Source organism: Leucopleurus acutus (assembly GCF_964270905.1).
Source record: "Leucopleurus acutus genome assembly, chromosome: 13".
Classification (NCBI taxonomy): Eukaryota; Metazoa; Chordata; class Mammalia; order Artiodactyla; family Delphinidae; genus Leucopleurus; species Leucopleurus acutus.
Genome location: NC_139155.1, coordinates 18,346,522 through 18,364,832, shown reverse-complemented (window position 1 = coordinate 18,364,832; position 18,311 = coordinate 18,346,522). Strand labels below are relative to the sequence as shown.

Here is an 18,311-nt window from a genome sequence, read left to right as displayed (position 1 = left end):
CTTCACACATCCTCCCCTTCTGTGGGTCAAGGCTACCTATGGTCACATTATTATATGCATGCGAGAGCCTGGCAGTCCCTGGGAGCCCAGATCGTGTGTTATGGATCAACCTGAGATCTAGAGGTCCCCCCTATGATAGTCTGCATTTTATTAGACCCCTCTCTGGGGTTTAGTGGTGCTACCTTGCACTTAGTTAATGTGCTCCGTGCTCAGTGCTCATGTTTAAGAAGTTGTGCTCCTTGTGCAGGGGACTTCATAGTTGAGAAGAGATTGTCTTCCTTCACATGCAACGTTGAGCTCTGAGCAGTGGGTGGATGAGTGTGGGAGCAGACTGGACCTGGGTTTCTTACTTATCTACCCAGTTGTGGAGTGGTTACAGCATTGCCCCTTGTGCGGTGTCTAGCTTGCCCTCATGTGATTTATATAAGGTCCAATCCCTTGGAAGGTAGTAGTCTGCTTTCTAAAAATCCTCTAGGAGAATCATTCCACTAAGAGAATCACTTTTGTTTTTTTTTTTTTGAGGCTAAGGGAATTCAGAACCTTTCATAAGTTGTTGGTCTTAGAGTCATTCTTTCTCTGCTCTTTACTTGATGGAAACTCATCTTATCCTTTTATTCTTGGCATGAGTAACACCATTGTACTGGTTCTTCCTCTATTTTTCTTCCACAAAGTATGAATGTGCACTATGAGAATGGTTTGTAATGGTTGTTTCACACTCTAATCTAAAATAACACACTTAGATTACTCAGAATTTACTTCTGAGAATATTTGAACAGAATCATCCTTGCTTCTAAATTTTATTTGGTCATAACTAGTAATTATAAACCTATACTCACTGATTCTCATTCATCTCGAACTCATATAATTTTTGTGACCCACGTGGGCTACACTTTTGCTTTGATTTGTGAAGCTGATTTTATTCAGGTGTTTTATTAATTCATTCAACAACTCTGTTTTAGATGCTACAGGAGGACAAAAAAGAACTATCATGAATTCTGCTCCAAAATAGTTCAAAAAGGAAGATAAGATATTAGGAAGAAAATAATTTTGTTAGATATTTTGAAATATTAATGTAACTTGATGTCTGCACATGTGTAGACATGTGTATATGTAGACGCATGTAATATATACCATATAGTACATGTCTGGAAATATTACTGGAGAAATTGAGCATCATAATAAGCTTGGTGAATCCATGTGAATCAAGTATCTCAAGTAAAGAACATTTAAAAATCTTCTTCCTTTTAGTTCTACCAGTTCTCTGTTGGAAATCAGAGAGAAGGAAGGCTTCTGTGCCATGGCCATTATCCTGAAATCCTCGTGGTGGATGCCACCAGCCTTGAGGTGTTGTACTCCTTAGTATCAAAGATCTCTCCAGATTGGATTAGCTCCATGAGTATTATTCGATCCCATCGAACACAAGGTCAGTGTGCCCTTTAGGAATTTCTACACTATGACTTAATGGTTAGTTTACTGTAGAGTTGTATGATGTGTCACATGTTAATAGACTTTGTTATATTATATTCTTAGGTTTAAGAAATGACTTCTCTCATGATTTATGGTCTGTCTCTACTTTCATAAAGGAGTCTTTGATTGAATTAAGATTTAAAGTGTTACATTATCTCCATTCCATGGAATAGATCACTAGTTTTTGGCTGTCTTAGAGTGTGTCAGTGATTTTCTGACGTGGAAGAAGAATGTCTTAACCCCTTGGAGGTATGGTGGGAGGAACTGTAGTTTATCTGTGTATTTCTTGGGCCCGGTTTTGTCACTTGCTGAAGAGGCATAGGAAGTGTTTCCATTTTTTGTGGAGATGATGAAAATGGAGGGGATTACACACAATTAAATTTAATGAAAGGTCCTGGTAAGTGCTTGGTGTGTAGTTGATGCTCAAACAAATACAAGTATGTTTTCTTCATTTCCGTTGAAACCTTTCAGTAACAATTGTGAGAACGAAAGTAAAATTGTTCAGGACAAGAACAGTAATTAATACTGAACATGTATATTCCTATATGTCTCTTTTGGAGCATTTTTTTTCCTCCCAAATGCCTCATAGTTGTGTGCTCTTCTGTAAAGGCTGACCTGTAATTAGCACCACTGCCACCGCCGTGAGACTTCATTTACTGAGTGCTCACAGTATCGGGCGCATGCTGAGCGTTTACGTGTGGTAACAGTTCTCACAGCACCCAGTGGGATAGGTACAGTTGTCTTAGGATGTGTGGGTGCGGAGATGGGTGAAGTGTAGCATGGTGGAGTCTTTACTTAAGATCACAGAGCAAGTCTGTGGCTTACTGGTGCCCAGATGGACCCCAGAGCAGTTACTTTACCACTGTGTTACACCACCTCCATTGGTGAACTGCCTTCAGTTTCATGGGAGATTTCCTTTATTATCTCTTATGGTTGGAAATCAGCACATAGCTTTTTATTCAACAGCCATTCAGCAGATATTTATTGAGTGCCTACTGTCTTCTAGGCACGAAGGATTGAACTACTGAAGGGACTCAAATTCTAGTAAGGGAGGATGATATATAAACAAATGGCAGTTCAGGGTGTGAAATGTGATGAGATAGAGAAATAGCACAGAGGCTAGAATTAGTGAAGGCAGTGAAGGGGCTTTGAGGGCAAGTAGGAAGGCTGCCCAGATTAGATGAAGTCTCTAAAAATAGTTTGTACATAGGTACAAAAAGCATTACCTAGGTGTGTGTGGGAAATATCCACATGTGAAATATACATGTACACACTGGTCTGAATAGGATAGAATGTAACTTTAATGGAAAATTTTGTGCTGTGCATGCATTTCTAAGTGTTGTCAGTTTATAATGTTGCTACCATACACAATTTTTAATCTGCTTTACCCTATTCTAGTGTGTAGATACTTGAGAATTTTAGATATATTGGTATGTTGCACTTTTACAGTAATTGACAGACTTGTGAGTAGTTGTTCTAGCTTCTTCGTACAGAGATTGTGGAATTGTAATCAGTGCATTTCAGTGCTTTACCTTGCCTATGGAGCCAGGCAGTACAAATAAAGTTTATACTGAAATGTAGCAAACACTGTTTTTTAAATAACAGTAATAACTTATTTTTATTGATGTGTTGAGGGCTATACCTGTGGTGTGTCTTAATTCTCATAACAGACCATTAACGTAGGTGCTGTCATTACTTTATTCATTTACATTTGCTTACAGATAAGCAAATTGAATTTAGCATAGGTTAGTTAAGTTATGCACAGTTCGTTGGTTAATTAGTGAAGAAAATGTGATTTTAATGCATACTCCCTCACTCTGGAGCCTGCATTAGACTGCTGTCTAATGCCCCTCCTCTCGGAGTTCACGAATATTACTGTCGTGCTGTGACTGCTCCCTCACCCGAAGCTGATGAATTTGGGTTTTATGTCATGTCTTTCTCTTGATCATGGCCTGTGGACGGTGTGGTGTGCAATAAAATGGCGGGCAAGGGAGGTGGGGAAAGGGGAAATGTGTGCCCTGAAGAAAGAAAGTGACTGTGCTCCCCCATGACGAATAAATAAAAGTGAACTTCGAAGAATAAAAGTTGTGTGTTTGATTTTTAGTTTTTTAAATTCTTAAATTTTTTTTAAAAAGTAATTTTTTAGCATAGTAATCAAGAACACTTGAAATCATTAAAACTTGTAAGTTAGAAATAAATGAAGCAGCTAAAAAAAACTTTTCCTTGAACTCCAAATTTTTGATCATCTTCATTAACCTGTTTTGAAATCAGTTCTCTGTTATTTCTTAAAATATAGAATTAGGTTTTCATGCTCATTGTAAAACATGCTATTATTTAATTTCATTAAAGCAAACCACACAAGGGAATCCCCATAAGGTTAACAGTTGATCTTTCAGCAGAAACTCTGCAAGCCAGAAGGGAGTGGCAGGACATATTTAAAGTGATGAAGGAGAAGAAACTACAACCAGGATTACTCTACCCAGCAAGGATCTCATTCAGATTTGACAGAGAAATTAAAACCTTTGCAGACAAGCAAAAGCTAAGAGAATTCAGCCCCACCAAACCAGCTTTACAACAAATGCTAAAGGAACTTCTCTAGGCAGGAAACACAAGAGAAGGAAAAGACCTACAATAGTAAACCCAAAACAATTAAGAAAACGGTAATAGGAACATACATATCGATAATTACCTTAAATGTAAATGGATTAAATGTTCCCACCAGAAGACATAGATTGGCTGAATGGATACAAAAACAAGACCTGTATATATGCTGTCTACCAGAGATCCACTTCAAACCTAGGGACACATACAGACTGAAAGTGAGGGGATGGAAAAAGATACTCCATGCAAATGGAAATCAAAAGAAACCTGGAGTAGCAATTCCTGTATCAAACAAAATAGACTTTAACACAAAGACTATTACAAGAGACAAAGAAGGACACTACATAATGATCAAGGGATCCATCCAAGAAGAAGATGTAGCAATTGTAAATATTTATGCACCCACCATAGGAGCACCTCAATACATAAGGCAAATACTAGCAGCCATAAAGGGGAAATCAACAGTAACACAATCATAGTAGGGGACTTTAACACCCCACTTTCACCAATGGACAGATCATCCAAAATGAAAATAAATAAGGAACCACAAGCTTTAAATGATACATTAAACAAGATGGACTTAATTAATATTTATAGGACATTCCATCCAAAAACAACAAAATACATATTCTTCTCAAGTGCTCGTGGAACATTCTCCAGGATAGATTATATCTTGGGTCACAGATCAAGCCTTGGTAAATTTAAGAAAATTGAAATCGTATCAGGTATATTTCCTGACCACAACACTATGAGACTAGATATCAATTACAGGAAAAACTGTAAGAAATACAAACACATGGAGGATAAACAACACACTACTTAATGAGCAAGAGATCACTGAAGAAATCAGAGGAAATCAAAAAAAACCTAGAAACAAATGACAATGAAAGCACAACAACCTATGGGATGCAGCAAAAGCAGTTCTAAGAGGGAACTTTATAGCAATACAATCCTACCTTAAGAAACAAGAAATATCTCAAATAAACAATCTAACCTTATACCTAAATCAATTAGAGAAAGAAGAAAAAAAAAACCCAAAGTTAGCAGAAGGAAAGAAATCATAAAGATGAGATCAGAGATAAATGAAAAAGAAATGAAGGAAATGATAGCAAAGATCAATAAAACTAAAAGCTGGTTCTTTGAGAAGATAAACAAAATTGGTAAACCATTAGCCAGACTTATCAAGAAAAAAATGGAGAAGACTCAAATCAATAGAATTAGAAATGAAAAAGGAGAAGTAACAACTGACACTGCAGAAATACAAAATATCATGAGAGATCACTATAAGCAACTATATGCCAATAAAATGGACAACTTGGAACAAATGGACAAATTCTTAGAAATGCAAAACCTTCTGAGACTGTACCAGGAAGAAATAGAAAATATGAATAGACCAATCACAAGCACTGAAATTGAAAGTGTGATTAAAAATCTTCCAACAAACAAAAGCCCAGGACCAGATGGCTTCACAGGCGAATTCTATCAAACATTTAGAGAAGAGCTAACACTTATCCTTCTCAAACTCTTCCAAAATATAGCAGGGGGAGGAACACTCCCAAACTCATTCTACGAGGCCACCATCACTCTGATACCAAAACCAGACAAAGATGTCACAAAGAAAGAAAACTACTGGCCAATATCACTGATGAACATAGATGCAAAAATCCTCAACAAAGTGCTAGCAAACAGACTCCAACAGCACATTAAAAGAATCATACACCATGATTAAGTGGGGTTTATCCCAGGAATGCAAGGCTTCTTCAATATATGCAAATCAGTCAATGTGATACACCATTTTAACAAATTGAAGCAGAAAAACCATATGATCATCTCAATAGATGCAGAGACAGCTTTCGACAAAATTCAACACCCATTTATGATAAAAACCGTGCAGAAAGTAGGCATAGAGGGAACTTTCCTCAACACAATAAAGGCCATATATGACAAACCCACAGCCAACATCGTCCTCAATGTTGAAAAACTGAAAGCATTTCCACTAAGATCAGGAACAAGACAAGGTTGCCCACTCTCACCACTATTATTAAACATAGTTTTGGAAGTTTCAGCCACAGCACTCAGAGAAGAAAAAGAAATAAAAGGAATCCAAATCGGAAAAGAAGAAGTAAAGCTTTCACTGTTTGCAGATGACATGATACTATACATAGAGAATCCTAAAGATGCTACCAGAAAACTACTAGAGCTAATCAATGAATTTGGTAAAGTGGCAGGATACAAAATTAATGCACAGAATTCTCTGGCATACCTATACACTAATGATGAAAAATCTGAAAGTGAAATTAAGAAAACACTCCCATTTACCATTGCAACAAAAAGAATAAAATATCTAGGAATAAACCTACCTAAGGAGACAAAAGACCTGTATGCAGAAAATTATAAGACACTGATGCAAGAAATTAAAGATGATACAAATAGATGGAGAGATATACCATGTTCTTGGATTGGAGAAATCAACATTGTGAAAATGACTCTACTACTCAAAGCAATCTACAAATTCAATGCAATTCCTATCAAACTACCACGGGCATTTTTCACAGAACTACAAGAAAAAAATTTCTCAATTTGTATGGAAACACAAAAGACCTCGAATAACCAAAGCAATCTTGAGAGAGAAAAATGGAGCTGGAGGAATCAGACTCCCTGATTTTAGACTATACTACAAAGATACAGTAATCAAGACAGTATGGTACTGGCACAGAAATAGATGTATAGATCAATGGAACAGGATAGAAAGCCCAGAGATAAACCCATGCACACATGGTCACCTTACCTTTGATTAAGGAGGCAAGAATATACAGTGGAGAAAAGACAGCCTCTTCAATAAGTGGTTCTGGGAAAACTCGAAAGCTGCATGTAAAAGAATGAAATTAGAACACTGCCTAACGCCATACACAAAAATAAACTCCAAATGGATTAAAGACCTAAATGTAAGGCTAGACACCATCAAACTCTTAGAGGAAAACATAGGCAGAACACTCTATGACATAAATCACAGCAAGATCCTTTTTGACCCACCTCCTAGAGAAATGGAAATAAAAACAAAAATAAACAAATGGGACCTAATGAAACTTAAAAGCTTTTGCACAGCAAAGTAAACCATAAAGAAGACCAAAAGACAACCCTCAGAATGGGAGAAAATATTTGCAAATGAAGCAACGGACAAAGGATTAATCTCCAAAACATACAAGCAACTCATGCAGCTCAATATCAAAGAAACAAACAACCCAATCCAAAAATGGGCAGAAGACCTAAATAGGCATTTCTCCAAAGAAGATACACAGATTGCTAACAAACACATGAAAGAATGCTCAACATCACTAATCATTAGAGAAATGCAAATCAAAACTACAATGAGTTATCATCTCACACCTCTCAGAATGGCCATCATCAAAAAAATCTGCAAACAATAAATGCTGGAGAGGGTGGAGAAAAGGGAACCCTCTTGCACTGTTGGTGGGAATGTGAATTGGTGCAGCCACTATGGAGAACAGTATGGAGGCTCCTTAAAAAACTAAGAATAGAACTACCATATGACCCAGCAATCCCACTGCTGGGCATATACCCTGAGAAAACTAGGGGAAAGCAGCTGCATAGCACAGGGAGATCAGCTCGGTTCTTTGTGACCACCTAGAGGGGTGGAGTGGGATAGGGAGGGTGATGGAAGAAAACAAAACAACACAAAAAGCAAACCATGTCCATGTCACTGTTGTAACCATATTATTGTTTAAAAAGAAAGCATGTTGTGCTTGTAACTGGCTGCTTCTTCCTTCTTGGTGTAGAAGACACTGTGGTGGCACTCTCAGTGACGGGCATCTTGAAGGTGTGGATTGTTACCTCGGAAATAAGTGGCCTGCAGGTGAGACAAATGAGGCTGGAAGTCAGTTCTCTGTTTCTGTTCTTATGGAGTCTTACATATTAGGCCCCTTCTCTTTTTTACTTAAAGAGGAAGGAAAAAGCTATTCTTTTCAATAGTCTTATTGAAATAGTATAGAAGAGTCCCCTAGTATGCTCTCTCTGTACGTGAATTTTTTTTTCCCTTTTGAAGGTAGATATCTGCCTTATCAAGGATGCAAAGCAGAGAAACATGCAGTGCAGGATCTGAAGTAGAGAAACACAGAAGAGGATTTTCCTCAACTGCTTCTGTTTAAATTTGAAGTTAAAAGGTAGTTTGCTTGAGGGGGAAAAAAAAAAGGCAAACGACCACAAAGAAGATATAAAGCAGGTTTTAGTCCTCTGAGTTCTTTGGACTTGAATTCCTTGTTACTTTTTAGCAATAAGAAAGGCAGATCAATTTTCTGGCAATATAGATAGTAATATCTTCAGTTAGGGAAATTTTAGACATTGAATCTGGGAGAAAGTGCAGGAATTGATGAGTTTTTTTTAACCTACAAGCACATGTAACTATAAAAATTAGGATTGACTCAAATTTTTATCATCTGTCATTGCCAGTGATGACACTCTGACTCACATTAGTATTTTAATCTTAAGTAGCTTTGTAGCAAAGATGTTGTACCCAGATGATTTTAGAGTATATCTTTGCTGCTTTTTACTACCTTGGTTCTCACGTGAGGGGCTAAATTGGTGAACATATCAAGAGATGCCTTTATTTCATTTTGTTTTCTTTATCATTGTGTGATAATTTTAACTGATGACCCAGCCAATCCTAAAGTTTTACAGATCTTTCTCTTTTCAGGATACTGAGCCAATATTTGAAGAGGAATCCAAACCAATTTATTGTCAGAATTGCCAAAGCATCTCTTTTTGTGCATTCACACAGAGGTCGCTTCTGGTTGTGTGCTCCAAGTATTGGAGGGTAAGATAACTACATAAGTAAGAAATTGTATTTTTGCCCTTCGTGATATTGGTTTATCAGACTTCCGAAGAAAATTGTAAGGCGGAGCTTGGTGTTAGAATATTTGAAACATTTGGTCTGATTTTGATATCATATTTTGAGGTATGGAATTTGGCTGTATATAGTTGTCTGTTTTGTTTTGGTTCATAGAATGATTCAGTTAATGGTTGTTAGTTCTATTGATTTTAATTTCTGCCTTTTGCTACCATATTTTTCATTGTCTTGTCAGTACAGCATGGGCAATGGTGGTGAGTTTTCTGCAAGTTGGCTGTATCTTTGTAGGTTGTTATTATCCCAATTGCCATTCTTTTCTGACATTTTGGAGTTGGCAAGGTCTTCTTCTGTCACTAAAGAGCTAATGATGGAAGGTATATATTACTTTCACATTGCCAGACTTTAATATTTCCATAATAGGAAAAGAGCCATCAGGTACTGGTCACTTGCTCTGCTCTGTGCCTAGCATACTTTTCAAAGCTTTCCATGTATTATTTGGAAATAACTCTCCAAGGGGTGGTATATTAGTTATCTAATCCTGTGTAACAAATTACTTCAAAAGTTAGTCACTTAAAACAACAAATATGAATCATCTGTTTTTGGTCAGGAATCTGGGCATGGCTTGGCTGGGTACCTCTGGCCCAGGGTCTCACGCAGACTGTGTTGAAGGTTTCGACCGGGATGACTACCTCATCCCACGGCTCACCTAGGAGAGGGTCCTGCTTCCAAACCTACCTGGTGGTTGACAGGCCTCAGGTCCTACTGACTGTTGGCTGAGACCTTAGTTCTTTGCTATGTGGGCCTCTCCATTAGGACAGCTCACAAAACAGGAGCTGCCCTTCCTCAGAATAAGTGAGTCAGAGGGACTTCCTTGGTGGTCCTGTGGTTAAGACTTCATGCTCCCAATTCAGGGGGCACAGGTTCAATCCGTGGCCGGGGAACTAGATGCCACACATGCTGCACAACGTGGCAAAAAAAAAAAAAAAAAGTGAGCAAGAGAAGGTGTAGCCAAGACCCACCTAATCTTAGAGCTGAGACCCCATTACCTCTGCCACATTCAGTTCACAAAATGCCGCCTGTACTCAAGGGGGAGGATTACCTGAGGATCCTAATACTACCAGGAGCCAGGGATCGGTGGGGCCATTTTAGAGGCCGCCTGCCACGGCAGGGATTGTGGCTTTGCCCATTTTGCAGATGAGGCAACTGAGGCGTAGAGGGGATAAATAACTTGGCTAAGGTTATACAAGTGGCGGTGGTTATACAAGTGACTAAGGTTATACAACTTAGGCAGCCTGACTGCAGCAGCTGCTCTCATTCCTCCTGCGCTATCCTGTCTCAGAGTGGACAGCCTTACCATATGATTGTTGTTTGGGAATAAGATTAGAGAAGAAAAGCTAGCAGCTGCTTAGTTGTAGTAGGCCATATGGGATCCTTCCTTTGTCTTAAAACTTAAAACACATCCAAATAGAAATAAAACAAAGTGCAAGAGGATACAGTGAAACATATACACCCTTTTCCCCCAGGGCACTTCCCTTCCCGTCCCCAGAGGCAGTAGCTAATACCAGTTTCTTGTGTGCGCATTGTCAGCATTTTATAATCATGTGAGATCAGCCTTCTCTTAAGTGCACACACAAGAGTGAAAAGACTAGATGAATGGTACAGGATAGAATGCCCAGAGATAAACCCACGCACATATGGGCACCTAATTTACGACACAGGAGGCAAGAACATACAATGGAGAAAAGACAGTGCTTCAATAAGTGGTGCTAGGAAAACTGGACAACTACATGTAAAAGAATGAAATTAGAACACTACCTAACACCATACACAAAAATAAACTCCAAATGGATTAAAGACTTAAATGTAAGACCAGATACTATAAAACTCTTAGAGGAAAACATAGGAAAAACACTCTTTGACATAAACCACAGCAAAATCTTTTTTGACCCACCTGCTAGAGTAACGGAAATAAAAACAAATATTAAAAAATGGGACTTAATTAAACTTAAAAGCTTTTGCACAGCAAAAGAAACCATTAACAAGACAAAGAGACAACCCTCAGAATGGGAGAAAATATTTGCAAATGAAACAACAGACAAAGGATTAATCTCCAAAATATACAAACAGCTCATGGAGCTCAATATCAAAAAAACAAACAATCCAGTTAAAAAATGGGCAGAAGACCTAAATAGACATTTCACAAGGAAGGCATACAGATGGCCAAGAGGCACATGAAAAGATGCTCAGCATCACTAATTATTAGAAAAATGCAAATCAAAACTACAATGAGGTATCACCTCACACTGATCAGAATGGCCATTATCAAAAAAGCTAGAAACAATAAATACTGGAAAGGGTGTGTTGAAAACGGAACCCTCCTACACTGTTGGTGGGAATATAAATTGATACAACCACTGTGGAAAACAGTATGGAGGTTCCTTAATAAAACGAAAAATAGAACTACCATATGACCCAGCAATCCTACTACTGGGCATATACCCTGAGAAAACCATAATTCAAAAAGACTCATGTACCACAATGTTCATTGCAGCTCTATTTACAATAGCCAGGAGATGGAAGCAACCTAAGTGTCCATCATCAGATGAATGGATAAAGAAGATGTGGCACATATATACAATGGAATATTACTCAGCCATAAAAAGAAATGAAATTGAGTTATTTGTAGTGAGGTGGATGGACCTAGAGTCTGTCATACAGAGTGAAGTAAGAAAGAAAGAGAGAAACAAATACCATATGCTAATGCATATATATGGAATCTAAAAAAAAAAAAAGTGGTACTGATGAACCTAGTTGCAGGGCAGGAATAAAGAGGTAGACATAGAGAATGGACTTGATGACATGGGGTGGGAGGGTGAAGCTGGGGTGAAGTGAGAATAGCATCGACGTATATACACTACGGAATGTAAAATAGTTGGCTGGTGGGAAGCAGCAGCATAGCACAGGGAGGGAGGCTTAAGAGAGAGGGGATATGGGGACATGTGTATGTATATGGCTGACTTGCTTTGTTGTGCAACAGAAACTAACATGGTATTGTGAAGCAATTATACTCCAGTAAAGATGTATTAAAAAAAAAAAAGACAACCAATGAGTGAGAGAAGATAGCTATGGTGTACACTATGATGAGGCACTCGTCTATTATTGGTAAAAAACAACTTCTACAGGTCAAGAAGAAAAACACCGACAACCCAATAGGAAAACGAACAAAAACATTTCACAAGAGAGGAAAGCCAGGTGACCAGTAAATGTATAGACAGGTGTTCAGTTTCATTAATCGTCAGGGAAATGCATACGAAAACAACATGTAGATGGTATTGCAACCCACCAGCATGACTTTCTCAGTTACTGCCAAAAAGAGGTTTTCAGTTTTTATATGGTTAAATTGTCTTATTTTGTTTTATGGTTTTTAAAACGATTGCGAATCTCTTATTCCTCGTAGGTATTTGATGCTGGGGACTACTCCCTGTTGTGCTCAGGTCCGAGTGAAAATGGACAGACGTGGACTGGAGGTGACTTTGTCTCGGCAGATAAAGTCATCATTTGGACTGAAAATGGGCAAAGTTATATTTACAAACTACCTGCCAGGTATTCAATAAATAATGTTAGGACTTTAATTGAAAGCAAAAGTTTCCAAATTTGGGGTATAACCTGAAAGTATGAAAATGTAGAAAGTATAAATATTTAATTTAGGTAAAAAACTTGAGAACTTAAGTTAGATTTGTAGAGTTTTTATTTGAAGTAGGGTATGTTAGTAACATTAATTATTTAATTTCATGCCGATACTAAATTAACTATAAAACATCCATATTTTGTCCATTGTCAAAAAAAGTCATCATATGGTATGACAAAATAGTTAATGTCAGTATTTTTACTGAATGTTGTAGTTTTCTCATTTTCAGTTGCCTTCCAGCTAGTGATTCATTCCGCAGTGATGTGGGGAAAGCAGTTGAAAATTTAGTTCCTCCGGCACAACATAGCCTCTTGGATCGAACAGATAAAGAGGTAAAATTCTTCAGGTATCATTTATAATTGGTAGTTATGTTGAAAAATTTTTACAACTATATTTATTGGTGTCTTTGGTAGCTAAGCATTTGAAAGATTCAGTACAACTCAAGGCTGTGTGTTAGATACTCTAAAACATTTTGACATGGTCAGTTATTATAAGCACAGTTTTCAGATTTGCTTATAATATGCCTGTAATGTAGCAGTCACTTTTCTCCAGGAATAAAAATGGTCTTATACTGATTACAAAGTGGCAATGACTTTTTGATAAAATTCATATTGATGGTATAAATTGATTTTATACTCATGCAGTTATAAACATAGTGAGAGATGTAATTTTAGAAGCACAAAGATAATTATGTAATAATGCTGACTGATTATTATTTGAACAAGGTATTGCAGTATCTCCCCAAAACCATGTAGTGATTTAAATCATTAGGCATTAGAAATAAAGAAAAAAGACATTTTTTCCCTATAAAAACCAAATTTATTATGACTTCTAAGAACCTACTTAATATCAATTTAAAGTTGAAATGCACGTAGTACTGGGTTTTCAACTCTCTATTCTTTGAGCATTAAGAAAGAAGCTTTGCATTTGGAAATAAAGTTTCCTTTACTCAAGTTCTAGGTTTCCACAGCTTTTTCATTCTGAACATTTTGTTCCATCTTTATGTGGAGAGATGGCGAGTAGAAGGGAATTAATTTTTACATGAATATTTTGAATATATAGAATTTATATATCCATGTACAATTAAGATCCTCTATGACCTGTCCTTTAGTCTCTTAACTTAAACTCCTACTTACTGCTCTCCAAACGAGATAGTCACTTCTATTTAAATCAAGAGATAATGACTTATGTAAAAAACATACATGATGGGATTTCCCTGGTGGTCCAGTGGTTTGGACTCAGCACTTTCACTGCTGGGGCCTGGGTTCAGTCCCTGGTCAGGGAACTCAGATCTTGCAAGCTGCTTGGCCCAGCCAAAAAAAAAAAAAAACAAACCATGAAACAAAACAAATACATGCCATGTTTCTTTATGTATCAGCTCCCCAATGCATTTTAAATTAAAATATATGTACTGTGTGGTGTTAGATACACATTGAAATATGAAATACTGGTTATTACAGCTGTTGTAGCAACTTTTCCTAGTTAAGCATGTTGTTTATCAATTAAAACTTTTAGTAATTTTCAGGCTTTAAGTTAAATCAAGTAATTAACTACACTTAATGCATATAATTTCTATAGGATAATGCTTTTTAGGAAACAACTGATACCGAATACGGATTATTTGTTAACAATATGTTTAAACACTGAAGTCTATTTTTTTTTTTTTTTTTGGCGGTACACGGGCCTCTCACTGTTTTGGCCTCTCCCGTTGCGGAGCACAGGCTCCGGACACGCAGGCCCAACGGCCATGGCTCACAGGCCCAGCTGCTTCGCGGCATGTGGGATCTTCCCGGACCGGGGCACGAACCCGTGTCCCCTGCATTGGCAGGTGGACTCTCAAGCACTGCGCCACCAGGGAAGCCCCCTGAAGTCTATTTTTTACTGCTTTTTAGGATGAGCTTCTATGCTTTAATGCTCCAGTTTTAGTATATTAATAATCTAAACTTTAAATTTAGGAGTCCATCACTATTTAGTATTTTCAAATAAGTGGTCTCAATGAAGGCGCAGGATCTTAAGCAGAAAAATAATTTGTTTTAAAAATGAAAGTATGCACAACACCCTAATGAATGGTTTTTGTTCCTAGTAGTTTATAGCAAACATATCAGGCTAGGTTCAAGTGGATTATGTAAATGTCATCAAGTTTCATGCCATTAGTTGAAAAATATTCTCATAAAAAAAAAAAAGAGTCCTCTAGTTGTACAAGCTTGGTAGTTTAGTTTTGCATCTACTCTTGGAGACTAATCGGGGATGGGCAGAAAGCTCAGATTAGCCTGTTCTCCCCCTTTGACTTTTTAAGTGGAGAATTTTCTTTTTGGTAACGTGGGGTATATCTTTGTATTAATTGCTTAATAGCAGACAAATAATTGCATTGTGGTTTTTATAAAGTGGAGAAAAAGAATAAAAATATTAATTCTAGAGAAAGACTATAAATTTAGTTTTCATTTGTGTTCTATGTACCGGATTTGGGTATTAGTTGATATGTGTTTCAGTGCTACAAAATTAATTAAAATATTATTGAATACTCATTCTATAAATGGACTTTTTTTTTTCCTCTGGTACCGAGGCAAAGTACTTAACACCCTAATCTGAAAAAATGTTAATGTGTGGAATGTTTTGTTTAAAAAGATAGCTAAGGGTATTTGAACAAATTTTTTTTTTTACAGTTGCTAATTTGTCCTCCTGTTACTCGGTTCTTCTATGGATGTAAGGAATACTTCCACAAACTATTGATTCAGGGTGATTCTTCTGGAAGATTGAATATTTGGAACATATCAGACACACCTGATAAACAGGAAGGTACAGGAAGTACTAGTAAATCACTTGCAGTAATTTCTCAATTTTTTAAATTTAACAACCTAAATACCGGCCACTGTGTAGCAAATTCATAATGTACATATGTCATTTTCTTCTTAGAATTATAGTTGATGACAGTTATTCTTTGGTATATTACTGAATCATCTGTAAGCACATTTATTTTTATATGTTTAATGTTTTTTCTAAAATACTTAAATGTTTTCCTTTTGTACCAAACAAAACCTCCACAGAGCTGGAAATGACAACTTCTGTTAGTTTGCAAGAGGCATTTGATAAACTGAATCCTTGTCCTGCCGGAATTATAGATCAGCTGAGTGTCATTCCCAATAGTAATGAACCTCTGAAGGTGACTGCAAGTGTGTACATACCAGCCCACGGGCGACTCGTTTGTGGCCGTGAAGATGGAAGCATCGTTATTGTACCTGCCACGCAGACAGCCATAGTGCAACTGCTGCAAGGGGAGCACATGCTCCGCAGAGGTATCCTGAAGATCTCCTAGTGTCTAAAGTGTTTTGAGAGCTCTGTAACCATGAACTTGACAATGTCTACACTCTTTGTTTTTAACAAATACAATGAATCCGTGTAGTTGTTAGTGTGCAATGTAGTTGGGAGAATTTAATGTGCAGTTAATAAAATACACTCCAGTTGACCCTTGAACAACTCAGGGGGTTAGGGGCACTGACCCTCTGCACAGTTGAAAATCTGCATGTTACTTTACAGTTGGCCCTCTGTATCCTTGGATTCAATCAGCTGCCCCTGTGTAGTACTATAGTAAATACTTATTGAAAAAAATCTGCATATAAGTGGACCTGTGCAGTTCAAACCTCTGTTGTTCAAGGATCAACTGTACTTAGTGTCTGTTATTGGAATAAACACCATGTAATGACTGTAAATAAAGAGGTATCTAATTTTATCTCTTTGATATGTGTTAATAATTCCATTTATTATTGGGTACCTATATAGTGTGGTAGTAATTATCATATTATCAGTAATACTGGTAATCTTTTAGAACAATGCTGTCCAGTAGAACTATATATGTAACAATATAGGTGATTTTCTAATAGGCACATTAAGAAAAGTAAAAATGAAGCAGGAGAAATTAATTTTAATAATATATTTTCTTTAACCTAGTACAGCAAAACTATTTTCATTTCAACTTGTAATCAATATAAAAATTACTAATGAGATATTTTACATTTTTTCGGTGCTAAGTCTTTGAAATCTCAGGTATATTTTACATTCGTAGCACATATGAATCCACTCTAGCCACACTGCAAGAGTTCAGTAGTCTCATGTGGTATGTAGCTACTGTATTCCTAGAACTACAGAGCAGTTCTAGAAAACTAGAAGCCTTTTCAATGATAAAATGTATAGCTAAATCCAAAACCTCGTTCACAGGTTGGCCACCTCACAGGACACTCCGTGGTCATCGGAACAAAGTCACATGTTTGTTGTATCCGCATCAGGTCTCAGCTCGTTATGATCAAAGATATCTGATATCTGGAGGCGTGGATTTTTCGGTCATAATTTGGGACATTTTTTCTGGAGAAATGAAACACATCTTCTGTGTCCATGGTGGCGAGATTACTCAGCTTCTGGTTCCACCTGAAAACTGCAGTGTAAGTTGATCATGAAAGATTATTTCACTGTGGTAGAGTCAAGTTGTGTTGCTATCAGGCTTAATATAAGTGAAATCCAGAGTAACTTAAAATGTGACAGGAGAATTAAAAAATCCTTTTAATTTAAAAACTAAACACTGGTAATGTGATGTTTAGACAAAGTTACAGTTGTTACCGTTGGGCACATAGACGTAGAAGATGCACATAGTTTTTTTCCTGTTATTAGCTCCTAAATAGCTTGTCCCCGAAATGTAGTAGTAATTTAGAATATGTTTACTGAAGTTTCAATTTTTTGTTCTAAAGTAGTTTAAGTATCCCCAAAGTCATTCTCTAATCTCATTATTTTCAGCTTCATCTGAGCAAAAAGATAGTAAATGTATACTTTGGTAGTTTGAAGCAAAATACTTTTCATTACTTATAAGTAGAGTTCGTTTATTTTGATATTTTTTTGTGGCTGTGCCGTGCAGCTTGTGGGATCTTAGTTTCCTGACCAAGGGTCAAACCTGGGCCCCGGCAGTGAAAGCACTGAGTCCTAACCACTGGACTGCCAGGAAATTCCCTAGAGTTCGTTTAAATAAACAATTATTGTGACAAGAGAAAGTATAACAGGCACTGAAAATGATTTTGGAAAATTTTGTACATACCTTTGTGAAAGCAGATTGCTTTCTTAGTGATGTGCGTGTAGGTTAGGCCATGATGTCAAATATAAACAGCCTAATAATTTTAGAAATAGGAGATTTTAGGAGAACTTAGGATGGATGAATAACAGACCCATAATTTATATTACTGTTTGTTAATCATGAACTTGTTCATGTGATTAGCCACTTCTGTTGGCATCATCACTATGCCCACACATTCACACGTGTGTGTGCACACACATACACAAACACACAGACACCGTCTTCTTGCACACATATTTCATGCTTATCATAATCCCTACAGCATCACCAGTTATGGTTTTACTGAAATGAAAAGCATTTGACTTCTGTATCTGATCCAGTATTCACAAGGAGTCTCATTTCAAAGCTCAGAAAATCTTCCTTGGCCTTTCTACTTACTTAGTCTTCCTGGTAATGTGTGTTATCTGCCATGTTCTGCCAGTGCTAGATTTCATTTGACTTGATACTGGTGATGTTATAGGAGGTTCTAGTACCAGTGTCTCTCTCTCTCTTTTTTTCCCCTGCCAGATTTGAAAATTCAGATACTTAATTATCCTCTTCCTTCTTTTTAAAATTTTTTTGCCTTTTTCTTGCTTCCC

At 37.1% G+C, this 18,311-nt stretch overlaps 1 protein-coding gene across 6 annotated transcripts in view; it reads left to right on the top strand.

Moving 5' to 3' along the window:
- Window positions 1-18,311, top strand: part of WDR7 (WD repeat domain 7) — a 383,698-nt gene that overhangs the window by 30,095 nt on the left and 335,292 nt on the right. For all 6 annotated transcript variants that reach the window (XM_082853270.1, XM_082853266.1, XM_082853267.1 and 3 more), the window contains 8 exons: window positions 1,249-1,423; window positions 7,866-7,942; window positions 8,780-8,899; window positions 12,390-12,535; window positions 12,850-12,952; window positions 15,284-15,416; window positions 15,665-15,913; window positions 16,833-17,053. In XM_082853270.1, coding sequence (XP_082709396.1) covers window positions 1,249-1,423; window positions 7,866-7,942; window positions 8,780-8,899; window positions 12,390-12,535; window positions 12,850-12,952; window positions 15,284-15,416; window positions 15,665-15,913; window positions 16,833-17,053 — 1,224 coding nt within the window. The remainder of the gene's footprint in view (window positions 1-1,248; window positions 1,424-7,865; window positions 7,943-8,779; window positions 8,900-12,389; window positions 12,536-12,849; window positions 12,953-15,283; window positions 15,417-15,664; window positions 15,914-16,832; window positions 17,054-18,311) is intronic.